This window comes from Pipistrellus hanaki, assembly GCF_964339955.1.
Source record: "Pipistrellus hanaki genome assembly, chromosome: 1".
Classification (NCBI taxonomy): Eukaryota; Metazoa; Chordata; class Mammalia; order Chiroptera; family Vespertilionidae; genus Pipistrellus; species Pipistrellus hanaki.
The window spans coordinates 33349464-33366004 of record NC_140503.1 but is presented as its reverse complement, the minus strand read 5'-3'; the positions used below and the strand labels follow the sequence as shown (position 1 = coordinate 33366004).

Here is a 16541-nt window from a genome sequence, read left to right as displayed (position 1 = left end):
AGCACATATTTATTTAATATTAAATTGTAGATTTATGCCTATTTAAAAATTTCTTAAGTTAAAATCCTGCAAATAAAGGTTTTGGAATCATATTTAAAAAGTACCTACTATTGCTTCTAGGCTGTTTGGCTAAGATCAAGTATAAAAAGTACCTATCAAGATAGTAGGCAAATTAATTGATGCCATTGCCCAGTTTTGTATTTAGTGAAATGGCTGTTGGTCATCAGCCACTTTTAACCTTTAGGTGTACACATACAACAGGAGAGTCAAGAATATATTGGAGTGGATTTAAGTACCCACAAATTGCTATTCTGTCACATAAGAAATTTCTCAACCTATAAAGTTAATATAAAAAAAATGAATGAGAATATTTGTGAAATGCTTTGTAAGCTGAATCGTTTGTGAGGAATAGTCAGAATTGTGCCCTATAAAAAGAATAACTGTCATAACCTGAACAGTAGCATTCACAGCAAGAAGAAACAATGTGAACTCACTCAGGCCAAGTATCCAGGTTACACACCTTTTATTGGGCTCATGTCAGTATCACTCCATTCAACTGTCATGCTAGGTAGGAATCTAGTCACTGAGTTTAGCAGCAGGATATTGCTGGACTTTGAACATCTGTGTAGTTCAAATAGCAAATCATTATACTTGAATAGCTAACCACTATACAAACAAGCCAAAACCAATGTCATTGCCATGGCTTCTTTTATATAAAATTATTTGTTAATTTTATAACTCATACATTTATTTCAGAATTGACAGCACTGTTGGCGTTGGCCAAACATCTAAACAATATTAAATTGGATCTAGTGAGAGAGACATAATAATCTGACTATTCCCAAGCCAATCTATGGCCATTCTTTAATTTTCCAAACTTCCAAAGTAAGTATAGGACATGGACTTCCTATTACTGTTCTATGAGTACATGTGTTCTTATTCATATCAGTATAGCTAAAAACCCTTTTAAAAAAAGTAATTCTAAAGAAACCTATATTTGAGCAGCTGAGCCACCGAAAAATAGTATGGATGCCTTAACAACAAACCTAAAAATATTTAAGCAGGTACATCCAGCACTTTCGCTATTTATGGAAGGAAAACAATTGAGTTTCATACATATATTTATATAGGCTCAATAATTTAGATTCAATTGTAGGGTCACTATGTATCGCACCATTGAGATAGATTAGCCTCTGAGAAAAAAAGCTTATATATTTTATTTTGTACAAGACTACAAATTTATTTTCAGAAAAGACTAAGTACCTTGATTACTGTAAACCTTGATGCTGGCACCTGAAAAAAGAAAAGTGAAAAATGTTTTAAAGAATCAAGTTTTGGTTTAGAGATTTCAAATAATAAAGTGTAATTAAACTATAAAAGCACTTATCTGATAATCCGTTTGCTTTTATGTTTTATCATTCATAAAGGGACCTAAAAAATAAATGAGAGCGATCACATTGTACAGGTCATCAATACACTTAACTGACTGAAACAAAATACTCTTCAAATTAAGACTTGAAGAGCAAATTAAGATGACAAATTAACATTTCCTTTCTCATTTTGTAAAAATATCTACTTATCTATATTGAATTCACCATGTATAGGCTATTTCTGAAGTGGTCTTTCCTAAGGAACCAGACCACCAGCCAAAGAAAGCCTTCTGAAATGATTTCCGTTCCCACTAAATAATTGTCAAATTACTTAAAAAGTAAAGAAAAAGGAACTCCAAAACATGAAGTAAAAGTACTCGATCCTAACAAAGTAAAAGCTTTTGTTCTACCACTGCCATGTTTGTGCATCTATTACGGTGTTCACTATCCCTCCCAGAGATGGGAGTTGTTCAAGAAAAGAAAACATGTTTTTCCTCCTAACCAGTGAGCACACAGCAGGCATTCAAATGCTGATGGTACACGTTTTTAAAATTGGAAATAATTCATACTAGAGAACTACAGCATAAGGTATACCAATTTTGGGTATATATTGAAAGGAAATCAAAACCAATTAGAAAGAATATATGCACTCCCCTGTTCACTGCAGCATTATTTACAAGAGCCAAGATATGGGAGTAGCTCAAGTGCCCATCAGTAGATGAGGAGATAAAAAAGCTGTGGTACATACATACAATGAAATAGTCCTATCTCATCATTGACGGTTCTCTCTCTCCCTCTCTGAAATAATCAAGAATATACTTAAAAGTGTGCCCTGACAAACATGTGCATAGCCTAACAGTCAACTAACTAAGCCATATTGGCCAGGGAAGAATAAATTCTTTTATAAAAGCATGATTTTTCTAGTTAAAAGAAGTTAGGGCTTCCTTTCTGTCACCATTGTTCAAAGGATAATTGTAACCACAACAATTTCATAATAAAAGTAACATCGTAATTAAAGCCAGATACGTTTCAAACTGGCTTTGTCTTTTAATGTCACCTTGGGCAAGTTACTTCTTTCCTCCTCTATAAAATGAGGATTATATACCATTAAAACTGCATAAGAAATCACATAAGTAGTCAGAGATTAAAAAAATTCCTTATTTTAGTGACAGTTCAAAAAAGAGAAAAATAGCTGACTTAAGGCTGGCTAGGCTAAATTGGTCAAAGAAAATTTTATAGAAATGCTTGGTTCTATGACTGCAAAATCCCCTCAACACAAGATTTCCTTATCAGCAATAGGAGGGGATTAAAGTTTACATTGAAAGTTATGTTGTACTGACACATTCTCTTAGCTAATTAGTTTAGTTCATAAAACAAAAACATGACAATTCATCATTTATAACTAAATGTTCTGTTTAATCACTATTTTAATGGCAAGAGTCTTTAAATCATTTACTGCAACCTTTCCCCAAAAGACGTTCTATATTTACAACTTAGTCCATTTCTATTCAAATCATCACTTGACATTTCATCTGTCCCTACTGAAAACAGAGTACATGTGGCCAAATGCAGTTTTACATATTTGTAGAGAAAAGTGTACTAGAAATGAACATATTCTTCCTTCACAGGCTATGTAATGATTCATTCACAAACTGAAACACGTTTGATATGGAAAGCCTAAAGGCAAGCTACAGCGTTAGCAAGTCATACGCTAATTATTGTATTTCTAACAAGAGTTTCTTTTCCTGGCAACCCTTTCTTTCATAAAACAAAGCCAAATGAAGCTGACAAATGTCTTCAAATGTAGACAGGATGTGCCATTCCTACCCCCAATCTCGATATTTGGACAGCTTCCAAACGGAATTTCAGGAGAGAGGCTTTAAACATGAAATTCAGGCTCTTTCCCCTAAATGGAAATCTGACAAAACAGGAAGTACTTGGCAGCATAGAGAAGCAAGTTTTGTGGCTTACATATTTACTGGTAGCAGACTAATTCTCTGTGATAGAGTAATAAAATGCAGAACTTCACATTTGAGAGGAAAACAGAAAAAATATGCGGTGGTTACCAACGTTCCCTTACATTTTAAAGGCCTTAGAGACATTATCACATGATATATAGAGGAGTAAGAAACAGGAAGATGGCTTTTCTTTTTGTTATGTTTCTTCATATAAACCTCTCCTTCCCAGTCCTAAGCCATCAAAATTACACAAACACTGAAAGCAGTTTTATGACTACATATATAAAGACTAAGAAATACAAAGATTAAAAAACAAAACAAAACAAAACAAAAAACCCTTCTGGTTTGGTGTGTGGGAAGTACTTAGGGGAATTTCTTTTGTTTGTGCTTGCCATAAGATTTGAGGAAAACAACTAAAAAATAAAAATGAATATAAATTTCTAAGTGGTACATTAGGATTAGCAGATTCAGTAACACACTACCAAATATACCATAAGCCAACCAAAGGCGGGGGGGAAAGAATCCTTCCCCTATGACATCCTCTAGCTACCCTCCTCCACTTATAGAAACTTCACTCCAGTGAAATGAATCAATGAACCTGCTATTATTTCAAATATCTGTTTTACTAGCCAATGAAAGCATTTACAACACTTGTTAAATAAAACACTGAAGTAGGTAGGATATAGTCAGGCAGAGTAATGTATCCCAGGTCACAACCAATGAAAGCAGGCTTATGATTATAGCACAAAACATGTTTTCAAATACAGTGTTTTCTTTATTAAGATATTTATGCAATCTGACATCACACTGACATACTGTAAAAGTTCTGAGAATTATTAAGCCGAGCACATAATTACTGTTAGCTCTATGCCTGCCTACTATGAGCCAGGTATTTTAACTTATCTCCCTATTTCGTACTATTCCCATTTCTTCTAGAGGCCAAGACCCTATCAATAGTATAGTAAACAAAGATAAATATATGTTTTCATAACATCTCTCACCCAGTTCCTATTCTCAGAGTATCCTTACTTTCCTGCCTAGAGACATTATGGCACCATGATAAGAAAATGTGCTTGTACACTGAGAATATGAGTTCAATAACTAATTGAGCCAGTTATTGGCAGCAAATGTACTTTGAGTTCTAGCCAAACTTCACAAATCTAGAACACTGGTGAAAAGATTAGTGATCTATGAAAAACCAGTTACTATCAGAAAACAATCCCTTTGGTAGTTAGACATACTATTTTTTTAAAAAGCGACACACACACACACACACACACACACACACACACACACGAAAATTCTTGACCTGTGGATAGTAGCCATTATGTTCTGCTCCTTACATGTTCTTGAATCTGACCCAATTCCTAAAGCCTCAAGTGATCTCATTTTTAGTAACTGACCAGGCAAGATGTTCCTGGTGTACAAACACTGATAAAGCACATTTTCGCTTGCACACATTTGCCCACTGAATATCATCTTTTAGCTTGCTATACCTTTTAAAACTTTCACTCCATATATATAGGGCCTACGAAGTGCCAAGGCCTGTGATAGGTTTAAACCTACAAAGATGAATAAGGTATAGTTATCTGCCTGTAAGAATGCTATCACTTAGTAAAGAACATGTAAAAAAAAAAATGGTTTAAAAAAATGAACAAAATTGAAATGCAACATAGAAAGTGGCAGGAATCTTATAAGAGGAAATATAAAATTCATAGGGACAGATTACCACCACAGTTACAAAGGTATCATGGAAAGCTTCACTTAAAAAGTAGCGTTTGACCAGGTGTTAATAGGGCAACATTCCATTTTCACTCATACTTTTCCCACATTCCTAGTGGGAAAAGTATGAGTGAAAACTAATAGCTGGACCCATCCAGACTGGCTCAATTGAGTGTAGCCCTGTGCACCTAAAGATCCCTGACAGGCCAAATACCTGGGTTGTGGGTTCAATCCCTGGTTGGGGCACGTATGGAGAGCAACATTTTCACTTGCATTTGCACACATAAAACTGATCAACATTTTTCTCTCCCCTTCTTCCTCTCTTCAAGCATATCTTTGATTGAGGATTAAAAAAATAAAAATAAAAAAGAGCTGGGAAAACACAGAGTGTGTGGAGGGGAGACATGATAGCCTTCATGTGACAAGAGCAAATGATACCTAAAGAGAAGTAAAGTATGAAGAGAGGTTGTGATGACTTTTGGAAAGCTACTGAATGGGAGGCAGAGTCTAGATGCTTTATTTCTGCACACAAATATAATAAAGTATTCTTCTGAAACGTTCTTTGAATGACACACTATTTAACATCTTTATACACACTAACCACAACAATAGTTAATATCTGAGTGCTTCCTAAATACTTAGCATCATTCTAAACACTTCACATGTCTAGTTCATTTAATACTAATCCCAATCCTATCAGGTCAGTTATGTTATTATCCCCATTTTAGAGATGAAACAGAGAGGTTAAGAAATCTGCTCTACACTACCCCTTCCAATAAAAACCTGACCACACCTACACATTCTAAAGCTGGAAGTATCTTCTTTGCTATCCCTGAATGATTTTTAAAGCTATCGTTCTAATGGAGAAGATTTATATCCATAAATCAAATGATGTAACCTTTGAAAATAAGAGGTACCCAAGAAAAGGGGTTAATGTAAGAGAAGCAATTAAAACATACACATATCAGTCATTACAAACTAATGCTGAAATTAATGCACAAATGTTGTATCTTTCTGAATGTATTACTTTTTCCTCAACTTATAAATAGGTTATATCTTTGTAACTCAAAGCTAGCATTATGATGGGGAAACTTTTTTATACCTAATTATTTAAATGAGGTAAATCTTGATATATGTGATAAAGTAGCCCAAAGTTCATAAGGCCATATACTAACCTCAAAAATTTGGTTTTATAAAAACAGATGAAAAAGCCAAATAAAAAAGAAGAAGAAAAAAGGTTGTTTTTTTTTTCTTCCCTAAAACAAAATTGTAATATTTTCCTTGCTAAATAGCAGAAAACATTTTTTAAAGTCCTAGGAAAAAAGGGGGTGGGGGGAAGGATCATGAGATATTAATTGGTTAAATTAGGCTCTTAAAATATATATATATATATATATGGTTTATTGATTTCAGAGAGGAAGGAATATAAGAGAAACAATGATGAGAGAGAATCATTGATTAGCTGCCTCCTGCATGCCACCCACTTGGGATTGAGCCTACCATGTGCCCTGACCAGGAATCAAAAAGTGACCTCCTGGTTCACAGGTCGACACTCAACCACTTAGGCACGCCAGCTGGCTAGGCTCTTCTTTTTGAAGAACACTCAAAGTTAGTCTATTCCATATTTTCACGTCTAATTGCCAAAGTCCTTCCTTAAATTGAACACTTAAATTTCATCTGTTAAAAGTGCTTCCCAAAAAATAAGACAACTAACATCTTTACTAAGATGTCATATATTCAAAGAATATTGACTAAACATTCATGTTTCACAGAATTAGGTTTCTTTTCCATATTTTGTTAAAATAAAAATAAAACACACCAAACTTAGTCCATGGAGGAAGAGAAAAGATCCGTCAACCCATGTATCTGAATAGCTCTTTAAAAAAGTATCCACGTATTTTACAAGATGCTCATTTAACACTATTGTTGTTTTCAATCATGAAAAACTAACCTTTTAATTTAGTTTGAGAATCACCTGGTTTCTCTGCACTTATTTTACTATTACTCTACTTTAACTTTTGTAATTGACTTTCAAACTCAGAAATAAGAAAGCTCTGATAAAACAACCAAAGTCTAAAGACTAAAATTGAAAGTCAAAGTACAGAAAGCAGTATCAAGGTCCATCATATATCTTGACCCAATTAGGAATCTCATAGGCATTTGGAGAAAAGGAAGAATAGATGCTTACTGAATAATCCAAGCTCAAACTTGCATGTTTAAAAATTATTTCATCTTTCAGGAGAGACCTTCCAAATTAGTTAATGGTACAATCTACTCCCTGCTCTTTAAAATCTTTTATATATATTATTGATTTTTCACAGAGGGATAGAGAGTTAGAAACGTCGATGAGAGAGAATCATCGACCAGCTGCCTCTTGCACACCCCCTACTGGGGATGTGCCCGCAACCAAGGTACATGCCCTTGACCGGAATCGAACCCGGGACCTTTCAGTCCGCAGGCCGACGCTCTATCCACTGAGCCAAACCGGTGCCGGCTGCTCTTTAAAATCTTGAGTGTTTTTTCTTCCTTCTTTACTTTTATAATAATTACAGATCAAATGCTGTCAACTCTTTCTCTTGCTCACCGGATCCTTCCTATTTCTCCAGGTTTTAGTCTAGTTTCATTTTAGGTTGACACAACTGCAACATTATCTTAATTATCTCCCTTCCTCCAATTCTTGTGTTATTTCTTTAGTTACCTTGGACACTGTATCCAAATAATTTTCTAATAATACATTTTGTGTACACCTTAGCCTTCTGTGTCTGTTAAAAAAAAACCTTCAACAAAAATAACTAAAATTAGTGCCGAAACCGGTTTGGCTCAGTGGTAGAGCGTTGGTCTGTGGACTGAAAGGTCCCAGGTTCGATTCCGCTCAAGGGCATGTACATTGGTTGTGGCACATTCCCAGTAGGGGGTGTGCAAGAGGCAGCTGGTTGATGTTTCTCTCTCATCGACATTTCTAGCTCTTGATCCCTCTCTCTTCCTTTCTATAAAAATCAATAAAATATATTTTTTTAAAAACCCTAAAAATTAAAAGGGAAGTCTACATGGAAAATTATCTGCAGCAAATTACTACTAAAAAGTATTTTTTTTAAATATATTTTTATTGATTTTTCACAGAGAGGAAGAAGGATAGAGAGCTAAGAAACATCGACCAGCTGCCTCCTGCACACCCCCCACCGGGGATGTGCCTGTAACCAATGCACATGCCCTTGACTGGAATCGATCCTGGGACCTTTCAGTCCACAGACCGACCTCTATCCACTGAGCCAAACCGGTTTCGGCGTAAATAGTATTTAATACACTCAAAAGATATAAAAAAAAATATCAAGGCTCTACTACATAAAGGGACAGAAGTCTTAAATAGTCTGATAATCAGTAAGTAAAAATCAAACCTCACTAGTTAACAACAAAAACATTACAAAGAAAAAGAGAATTTAATAGACTTTTCACCTATTAAATTAGCAAAAACAATTATAATTATAGACTACCCAAAGCTGACAACTAAACTCACAGGAATGCTGAGTAAATTATAGCTCTTTTGGAAAAGAACATGGCAATCTTTCAAGAGTCTTAAAAATATTCATACAATGACCTTTTAAATCAATCCTCAAAGTCAAAAGACAGAAAATATTGTATGCACATAGATGATAATTAGAGCACAATCTTGAAGAACTAGAAACCTAAATATAGACAGGCAACAGGAAAATAAAGTTAAAAGTAAAATAATTTGATGGAATATTTTCAGATATTAAAATTATTACAGAGACTGCATAGTCATGTTGAATGTTAAAGGAAAAAGTGAAAAAGTATTCTAAGACTAAAGAAAGAATATGTGTACAGACCAGGAAAAAAAAACCAAAAAACTTTTAGAATTAAATATTGGGGTAGGATTAAATATGATTCATTTTAGTTTCATTGATTTGTAAAATCTGAAAACAAAAATTAATCACTTTCTGCCCACAACCCAGCTTTCAATGCTCTATACAGGTTCCAAAACCTGTAGAGAGGACAAGCACCTGCTATAATTCTGATGGCCTTAAACAATTTTCCCAATGTAATCTTTAGCCAGCCATCTTCTCCAAAGTGGTTTACTCACTGTCCCAAATATAGCTTTCCTGACATAATTGTATTCTCAGTCACTACCTCCCATCCACTTAGAATGTCTTCTTCCTTTTTTCTACTTTAATGTATTAAATCTCACTAACTTTGAGAAGTCTTCAACAATCACTAGTGAATTTCTTTCTGCTCAGTATTATCAATTTGTCCTCATAAGCAATTAGATTGACTGAACTGCCATGTTTTAAATCTTTAAAAAATTTATCTAAATTGAATCTTCTGAAATAACTACTTTTTACTTAGCTTTCACATGTTTAATTTTCTTTCGTTTACTGAAAGTAAACTTCTCACCATGTAGAAATGCCACTAGGTAACCTAGGTCAGCTTGAATCCAAATCCTAAAATATGCTGTCATTCTAGTTTGAATAATAAATGAAAGAAAACTAATATCAATGATTCCATGTGTCCATAAAATCACCAGTAACATCTAATAGGGCAAAAGATCAGATAGAAATTGAAAAGGTTACTTTGGTAACAAATAAGCAAATTTTGTAAAGCACCACACTCATCAAGCAGATTCATTCAACACAGTAATGTTCTACTTCTCTAGATAAGACATTTACAGAAACAACTGTACAGTGAAACAAATCCTACACTTTTCAAAAGAAATATATGTAACAGTAACATGACTAATCTTGATTACTAAAGAATAGTTAAGTGAAATTGCTTACCAGAAACATAATTTTCAACAGGTAGCAAATCTAGGTATTTAAAAACTGGAATGCCTTCCTTCATTTTTCCACAAAATGAAGCTAGAAGACAAAGGCCACACACTCAGAACACAAAAAGTTTTAAAATTTCCATTAAACACACACACAAAATATTTCTTCACTTCTAAACATTTTTAAGGACAAGATCTCATTTACTTTACCACTGTTAAAAAAAAAAAAAATCATGAAAATATTCAGTGTTCTGTGATTAAGAATCCAGAAATGCAATCTATGTGAATGGGTAAACAAATCCATATGGATGTTCTAAATTTGTGATTTCAGTCTTAAATACATTGGGAAGATAATTATATAGCCTCATTGAATCCTCTGGCCAAAAAAATATAACATTTTGCTTTCACAAAAGCTTTTCATCAATAGAAACATTATTAAAAAGTTGGCAATTGTGATTTTATAGAAAACATTATTTTATTAATTGGGGCCTGTTGAAATAGGTTAAAAACCATTACAATTTTCTTTCATTCATACCTAAGAGATAGTCTAGTAAGTGACTATTTAGTTAGTTGCCTTCCATTAAGAGATCATAAAATCTTTTTTTTTTTTAATGGAGAAAACAAAATCCTGAATAACTGTTCTTAAGAGTTCTCTAAATCCACATATTAGCAATTACAAATTCAGCATTAAATAAAAAATTTGGAGCATCAAAAATCTTTTGAAGGTTAAGACAGCATCAGTGGAACATCATGAAAGAATTACGGTTAAAGAAAATCTAAATTAGCTTATTTTACATATTTTGTATATAAAAGTGCCTAGAGATTCATAAGAAATGATAACAGAGCATCTATCATGTTTCTGACAGGCAAACACAAGAGTGATTAAAACCTCTGTTGCTTCCCTGTGGAAATACTGTCTCACACCCAGAAGAGCCAAACAACTGCTAAGTACATGTTATGAGAGGCATGCAAAGGGTCCTTCCTTGTAAGGGACAAAATCACCACGAGCAGAGCATGCACATAAGGATGGATAACTTTAGGAAATATAGCATTCTGCTTTCACAAAGGGAAAAGTTACAGGAAACTCTAAAATAGTTCAACTCAACTAACTATGTCATAAAAATAATTAGTTAAACTCAACTAAATATACCAAAACAACTTGTTTGTTTTAGCAACCTCTAAATGTCACTTCTGTGTAGCAAAATGTTTCACTGCACACTTAATTTTTAGAGTTAAAAAATAAATTAGCTTTAAGAAATTATTCCTAAGGTCCAACAAAAATTCCCAATTTTACTACATATGTGACTTAAGACTGTAATAATTATACTTGAATAAACAGAAACCCAGGAGAGAAAATTAAAAAAATAAATAAAGCTAAAGAAAAAAACAAAATGCAATAAAAAGCAAAAGGACGACCAAAAAATAACCTAAGTGCAGGAAGAGCAAATGCTTTTTGATGGACAGCTGTTCAAGGATTAAAGGCATTAAATACACAATCCCTTTGGTCTTGTATTTCCACTTCCGGGAATTTATTCTGAAGAAATAATCAGGGATATGAAGGGAAATCTTGATGCCTAGAAATTTTAGTCACAGATGTTAGTTCTTAGCCAAAATCTTGTAATACACACACACACACACACACAGCTATTCAGACACATTGCTGAAATAGGAAACAAGAGATCAGGTTACATGAATTATTGTGCACCTACCTTGCAGAACACTATGCAGCCATAAAAATGCTTTAAGGTCACCATATTTTCTGTTCCCAATGCTTTCTATAAAGAAAAGAATATGGGTGACAAAATGAGTACGACTGAAATGATTCTTTTTTTTTTTTTTTTAATATATTTTATTGATTTTACACAGAGAGGAATTGAGAGGGACAGAGAGTTAGAAACATCGATGAGAGAGAATCATCAATCAGCTGCCTCTTGCACACCCCCTACTGGGGATGTACCCGCAACCAAGGTACATGCTCTTGACCGGAATCGAACCCGGACCTTTCAGTCCGCAGGCCGACGCTCTATCCACTGAGCCAAACCGGTCCCGGCCTGAAATGATTCTTATTTTGTAAAACAAAACCAATGAAAAAGTGAAATTCCTTGTTTAGTATAAACTGTAATTACCTGTTGGTGGAGGGAATACAAAGAGTGTGGTGCTCTTCCTTTGGCTTTTTAGTAATTTCCAAATGCCCACTATGTGTTAAGATGTGGAGAGTAACAGCTGAAAGTTGTGTAGTGAAATTAGAGGTGATTACAGCATAGTGTTATAATTTCCCTAAGGAAGAAAGAAAATCACTTGTAAATCATAAAACAGTTCATATTAGTCCATGATAAAAATATTAAGTACTTAAAAATCCGGAAATGAGAATCACATGAATGGATAGACAAATTCATAAGTATGTCCTAACTTTGATGTTTCATTCTAAAATACCACACCAGGAAAAAATAAAAATAAAATATCACACCTGCTGAAACCGGTTTGCCTCAGTGGATAGAGCCTCAGCCTGTGAACTGAAAGGTCCCAGGTTCGATTCCGGTCAAGGGCATGTACATTGGTTGCGGGCACATCCCCAGTAGGAGGTGTGCAGGAGGCAGCTGATAGATGTTTCTCTCTCATCGATGTTTCTAACTCTCTATCCGTCTCCTTTCCTCTCTGTAAAAAATCAATAAAATATATTTTAAAAATAAATAAATAAATAATATCACACCTAATAGCTAATTGTACAGACTCATTTGAACCCTTGACCAAATAAAACAGTTTTCAACTACCATTCTTCCATTGTGCTATTTATGGTTTGTGGGGGGGTTTTGGTCCATAGAAAAATTTTCCAGGCAGCCTCCCCAATTTTAAACATTTTTACAGACATTAGGACTCCCCTCAGTAACATTTCAGGATATGTGTCACGGAGAGGTCCTGCTATATCTTCAGACCAACTGCCAACAATACCCAATAAATTATTAAAACTGAACCATGGTATTCAAAACAGGGGCGGTATTATCACGATCATTTAAGAAGCTGTCCAGATCGGTGCCACTGGGTCACTCAACAGGAACACCAATATCTATTTCACTTTCTTAGCAATTTCGAGCAAAACCACTGTGCTGGGTGAAACACTGAGCCGGCTTTCTTTGAACTGCTCTCTGGAGTGAATTTAGTCAACGTGGATTAAGGACGATATTTCCCACTTCCCTAATGATGTCATTCCTCATGACAGCTCGCCATTGAAATAGTCCACCACTTTCAAATGTGTTCTTGCTTCATTTAACGAAACAGAGATTTTGATAAGCGACCTACACCAATGGCTGCCATGCACAAGGTCCCCTCCGCTGGCCCTTTGATCCGAGGTGTTTTCTGATCCTGCAAAACCGCCTGAGCCTTGTGCAGCAGCTGCCGGCGCCGGGGGAGATCGAGCACGTGAATTCCCCGCATTCCGACCCGAGCGCCTCATCGCGCGACGGGCACGCGGAAACACCTGTCCCCATGCACCCTGTCTTGTGTGTCTAAGAACCTGACCTTCCCCCATCCTCACTAGGGAGGCGCCCAGAGCCCGGAGCACAGAGTGTGACAGATGGCCGAAACACGCGTCCCCGAGGGAGGAGCGGCTCGGAGAGCAGCAGAGCCCAGAAAGCCCATCCAGCTCTCCGGAGGAGCCCAAGGACCAGCCCAGAGAAAGACTTCCCCCTCCGCCTCCTCCTCGGGCGGCGGGAGAGGAAGCCTCGCCCCCTTTCCTCCCGCCTTCTACTTCCCACTCGGCGGCGGCGGCGGGGAGCACTTAGCCATGGCTGCCCTGGCCCCTCCACTTCCGGTGCAGGCGCCGCTCGAGCTGCGCCATCCCCCAGGCGATCGGACCACCGCGGCTTCCAACTGACCTTTTTAAACAGACTAGCGACTCCTCCGACCTTCACCAGGTGCTGTCTCTGGGGAGAACCGCGGACGGGGTACCGCACCGAAAAGAATCTACGGCAGAAAGACTTCGCTGTCCTCTCGCCAGAAACATGAAATGCGATAGACCCGCGGCCACCGCTGCCCAGACAAAATGGCGCCGAGAAGTCGGTTTCGCGCATGCGCCTTTGGGCAGGCCCTGCCCCGCCCCCTCCCCCCTCTCCCCCCCTTGCAAGTCTCGGCCGCAGCTCGGGTTTCGGTTTCCATGGGACACTCCGCTGCCAATCCTCGCGCGGAACCGCTCTTCCTGACCCCCTCCCTGTACCAATCGGTGCTCAGTCAGGCACATCCGGAGTCCTTTCAGCCAATCCGGTGGCGGCCCTGGCTTACTCAATCCCTGGTGCTCCAGTAACGTTAGACCTCGGGGACGGCCAATCAGAAGTGGCAGATGTCCTACCTGCTGTTTTTCGCACCAATCCGTGAAGTTTCAGAGCTCCATCCAATGAGGACGGCAAGGGGGGGAGCGCCAATCGGAAGCTCTTGGGCGTCATGAGCAGCCAATGAGAGTCCGTGTAGGAGCGAGTCTGCTCAACAGCTTGTTATTTGGTGGCTTGTGGCAGTAAATTGGGAGAGTGGGGAACCGGGCGCGGAACTGCCGCCGCCGCCGCGGCCGGGAGTGGTGCTGCCCAGCCGGGGGCCCCGGCGGCCCGAGGGGCGGAGGACTCTGGCACTGACAGCGCGCACTTGACCCGCAGTTGGTAGGTGGGGAGGAGGGACGTGGAGGGTACCCAGCAGCATAGCAGCTGCCGCCGCCGCCGCCGCCGCCGCCGCCCGGGGTCCCGGTGCAGTTAGGAGCTTTGGAGGTGGGGACCGGGGTGCGGGCTAGCGGTGCGGCGGGCGCTTGGGGAAGGGGCGCGTCGCGGAGCAGCGACAGCAAGTGCGGGGACCGCCGCCGCCTCGGCCGCTGCCCCGGGAAAATGGCTGTGGGGCTGGCCGCGCCGCTAAGTTTGCTCCAAGCGCCGTCCAGAGCGGACTGCTTTCGGGAAGCCGGCCCCCACCCAACTCCGCGGCGCGTCCTTCCCCGTGGAGTCGGCGGCCGGACCCGGGGACCCGGGGGGCCGCGGGCAGGTACCCCTCCGGCCGGGAGGTACAAAAAGTTAAGGCGGGCGCGGGGAGGAGCTCCCCTCCCCTCCCACACTGTCCGGGCCGCCTCCCTCCTCCTCTCCGCCCCCTCGGCCCCCTCCTCCTCCTCCGCGGGGATCCCCGCACCCTCGCGCCTCCCGCTGAAGGAAGGCCTCGGCTCCTTGCCCCGTTTCGGTGAAGAAGCGCTTCTTCTTCTTCCCCCCCCCCCCCCCCCCCCCCCCCCCCACTGACATGGTGCAGAGCGGAGGAAGGAGAGCAATGGCGCCGTGACACTCCGCTGCCGCCACCGCGGGCCGGGGCGGGCCGAGGGGGGCCGAGCGGCGGGGGCGGGGCGCGGGCCGAAGTCGGGTATCCGGCGGGCGGGCGGCCGCGCCTATCGGGGACTCGGGTCAGCCCCGCACGGCGCCCCGCCGTCCTCTTCCCGAGAGATCGGTGCTCGGGATCGAGTTGAGCTTTTTTCGGGTCAAAGTAGCGATCGAGGCGGGGGCGGCGCGGAGGGCCGCTGCGAAGTCCGGGGCGGAGCGGGCGCCGGCCGGCGGGGCTCTCGCTGCCCCGCTCCGCTCCGGCGTCCCAGTGACCCTCCGGGGGGACCTTCCCATCCCGCGGCCGGCGGAGGCTCCTGCCCCTCCCCGCTGGCGTCTGTTTACTTTCTTTTCCTGGGTCGTTCCCCCTCCGTGTGTGTGTGTAGACTGATTTCTGGCTTGTCTTTCTCTCCTCCCCGCGCGGCTCTAGCGACGGGAGGACGGAGCTGGTGGAGCTGGAACCCCATAGGTCACCAGGGAAAATGAAGGTAAGTGGAGTCAGCACCAGCTCTGAACCTCGTGCCCAGGACACGCTGCCTGTCGGGAGGCCAGTGCTGTGGAATGTCATTATTATTATTATTTTATTATTATTATTTTTTTACCTATTGGCTACTCAAGAATTGATTTCTCAACCAGGGCAGCGCTTTCTGAAAAAGGAGGACGTGTTGAATGGGTGAGAAATGATCATTTGTGGTCTCATCGCAGTCCGCTCGGCCCATCTCTGAAGCAGCAGCAGCAGCAGCAGCAGCACTTGCGAACGGCTGCTGCAGCCTTTCCCATTGTTGTCCATGGGGCTAGTATTTTTAAACACTTCCTGTGTTGGCAGCGACCTTTGCAGAAGTAAAGCTTTTTTTGTCCTGCTTTGGTTCTTTGGGGGATTTTTTGGGGAAGTTTTTATTCTTCCTCAGTGCCAGTGTGGATTTTTCTAAGGGGAAAAAAAAAAAAATAGGTGGATTGTGGAAGGGAGGTATCATTTTTGTTGGAGGTAGCGTGAAATTCTGTGGCTAAAATACTTGAAGTTGAACCAAAGCTAATAGTTTTCGTTCAGTTGTTATAATAAGTAATTTTAAGCATGTAGCTAACAAAAAAAAAAGACGTATGTATTCTTCTGAAGACGACTGATATTGCAAACATCATATGTGATGTTTAAAGGAGAAGAAGGGGATAGATAGCAGTCTGGTGCTGTAGCATTGGATGTTTCAGGTCAGATACTTACTTGCTAAAAGTATTCCTTTTCAGTTTGCATTATTTGAAAATACACTAACTTTAAGAGGTTCTTGATTTCTTAGTTATTTACTATTTCAGTGTATTAAGCCCTGAAATACAGCATTTTCCTACATTTTCTCTTACCATATCTTCTTAAAATGACCTTTAATGTTAC

At 39.8% G+C, this 16541-nt stretch overlaps 1 protein-coding gene and 1 long non-coding RNA gene across 3 annotated transcripts in view; one reads left to right on the top strand and one right to left on the bottom strand.

Annotated features, from left to right (window-relative positions):
- Nucleotides 1-74: 74 nt before the first annotated feature.
- LOC311628106 lies at nt 75-13869 on the bottom strand. The gene is made up of 5 exons (XR_014795965.1): nt 13703-13869; nt 11957-12107; nt 11540-11605; nt 9841-9921; nt 75-1431 (listed from the first exon to the last, which is right to left on the bottom strand). It is a non-coding gene; the product is annotated as an uncharacterized lncRNA (long non-coding RNA).
- Nucleotides 13870-14165: 296 nt separating this feature from the next.
- ARID4A (AT-rich interaction domain 4A) overlaps nt 14166-16541 on the top strand; it is a 64776-nt gene continuing 62400 nt past the window's right edge. The window contains exons 1-2 of one of the 2 annotated variants that reach the window (XM_084894783.1): nt 14166-14473; nt 15591-15648. In XM_084894783.1, the coding sequence (XP_084750909.1) occupies nt 15643-15648 (6 nt within the window). In that variant the 5' untranslated portion in view covers nt 14166-14473; nt 15591-15642. Of the gene's footprint in view, nt 14474-14619; nt 15033-15590; nt 15649-16541 lie in introns of those variants that run through there. The other variant, XM_084894784.1, reaches the window with a different exon arrangement.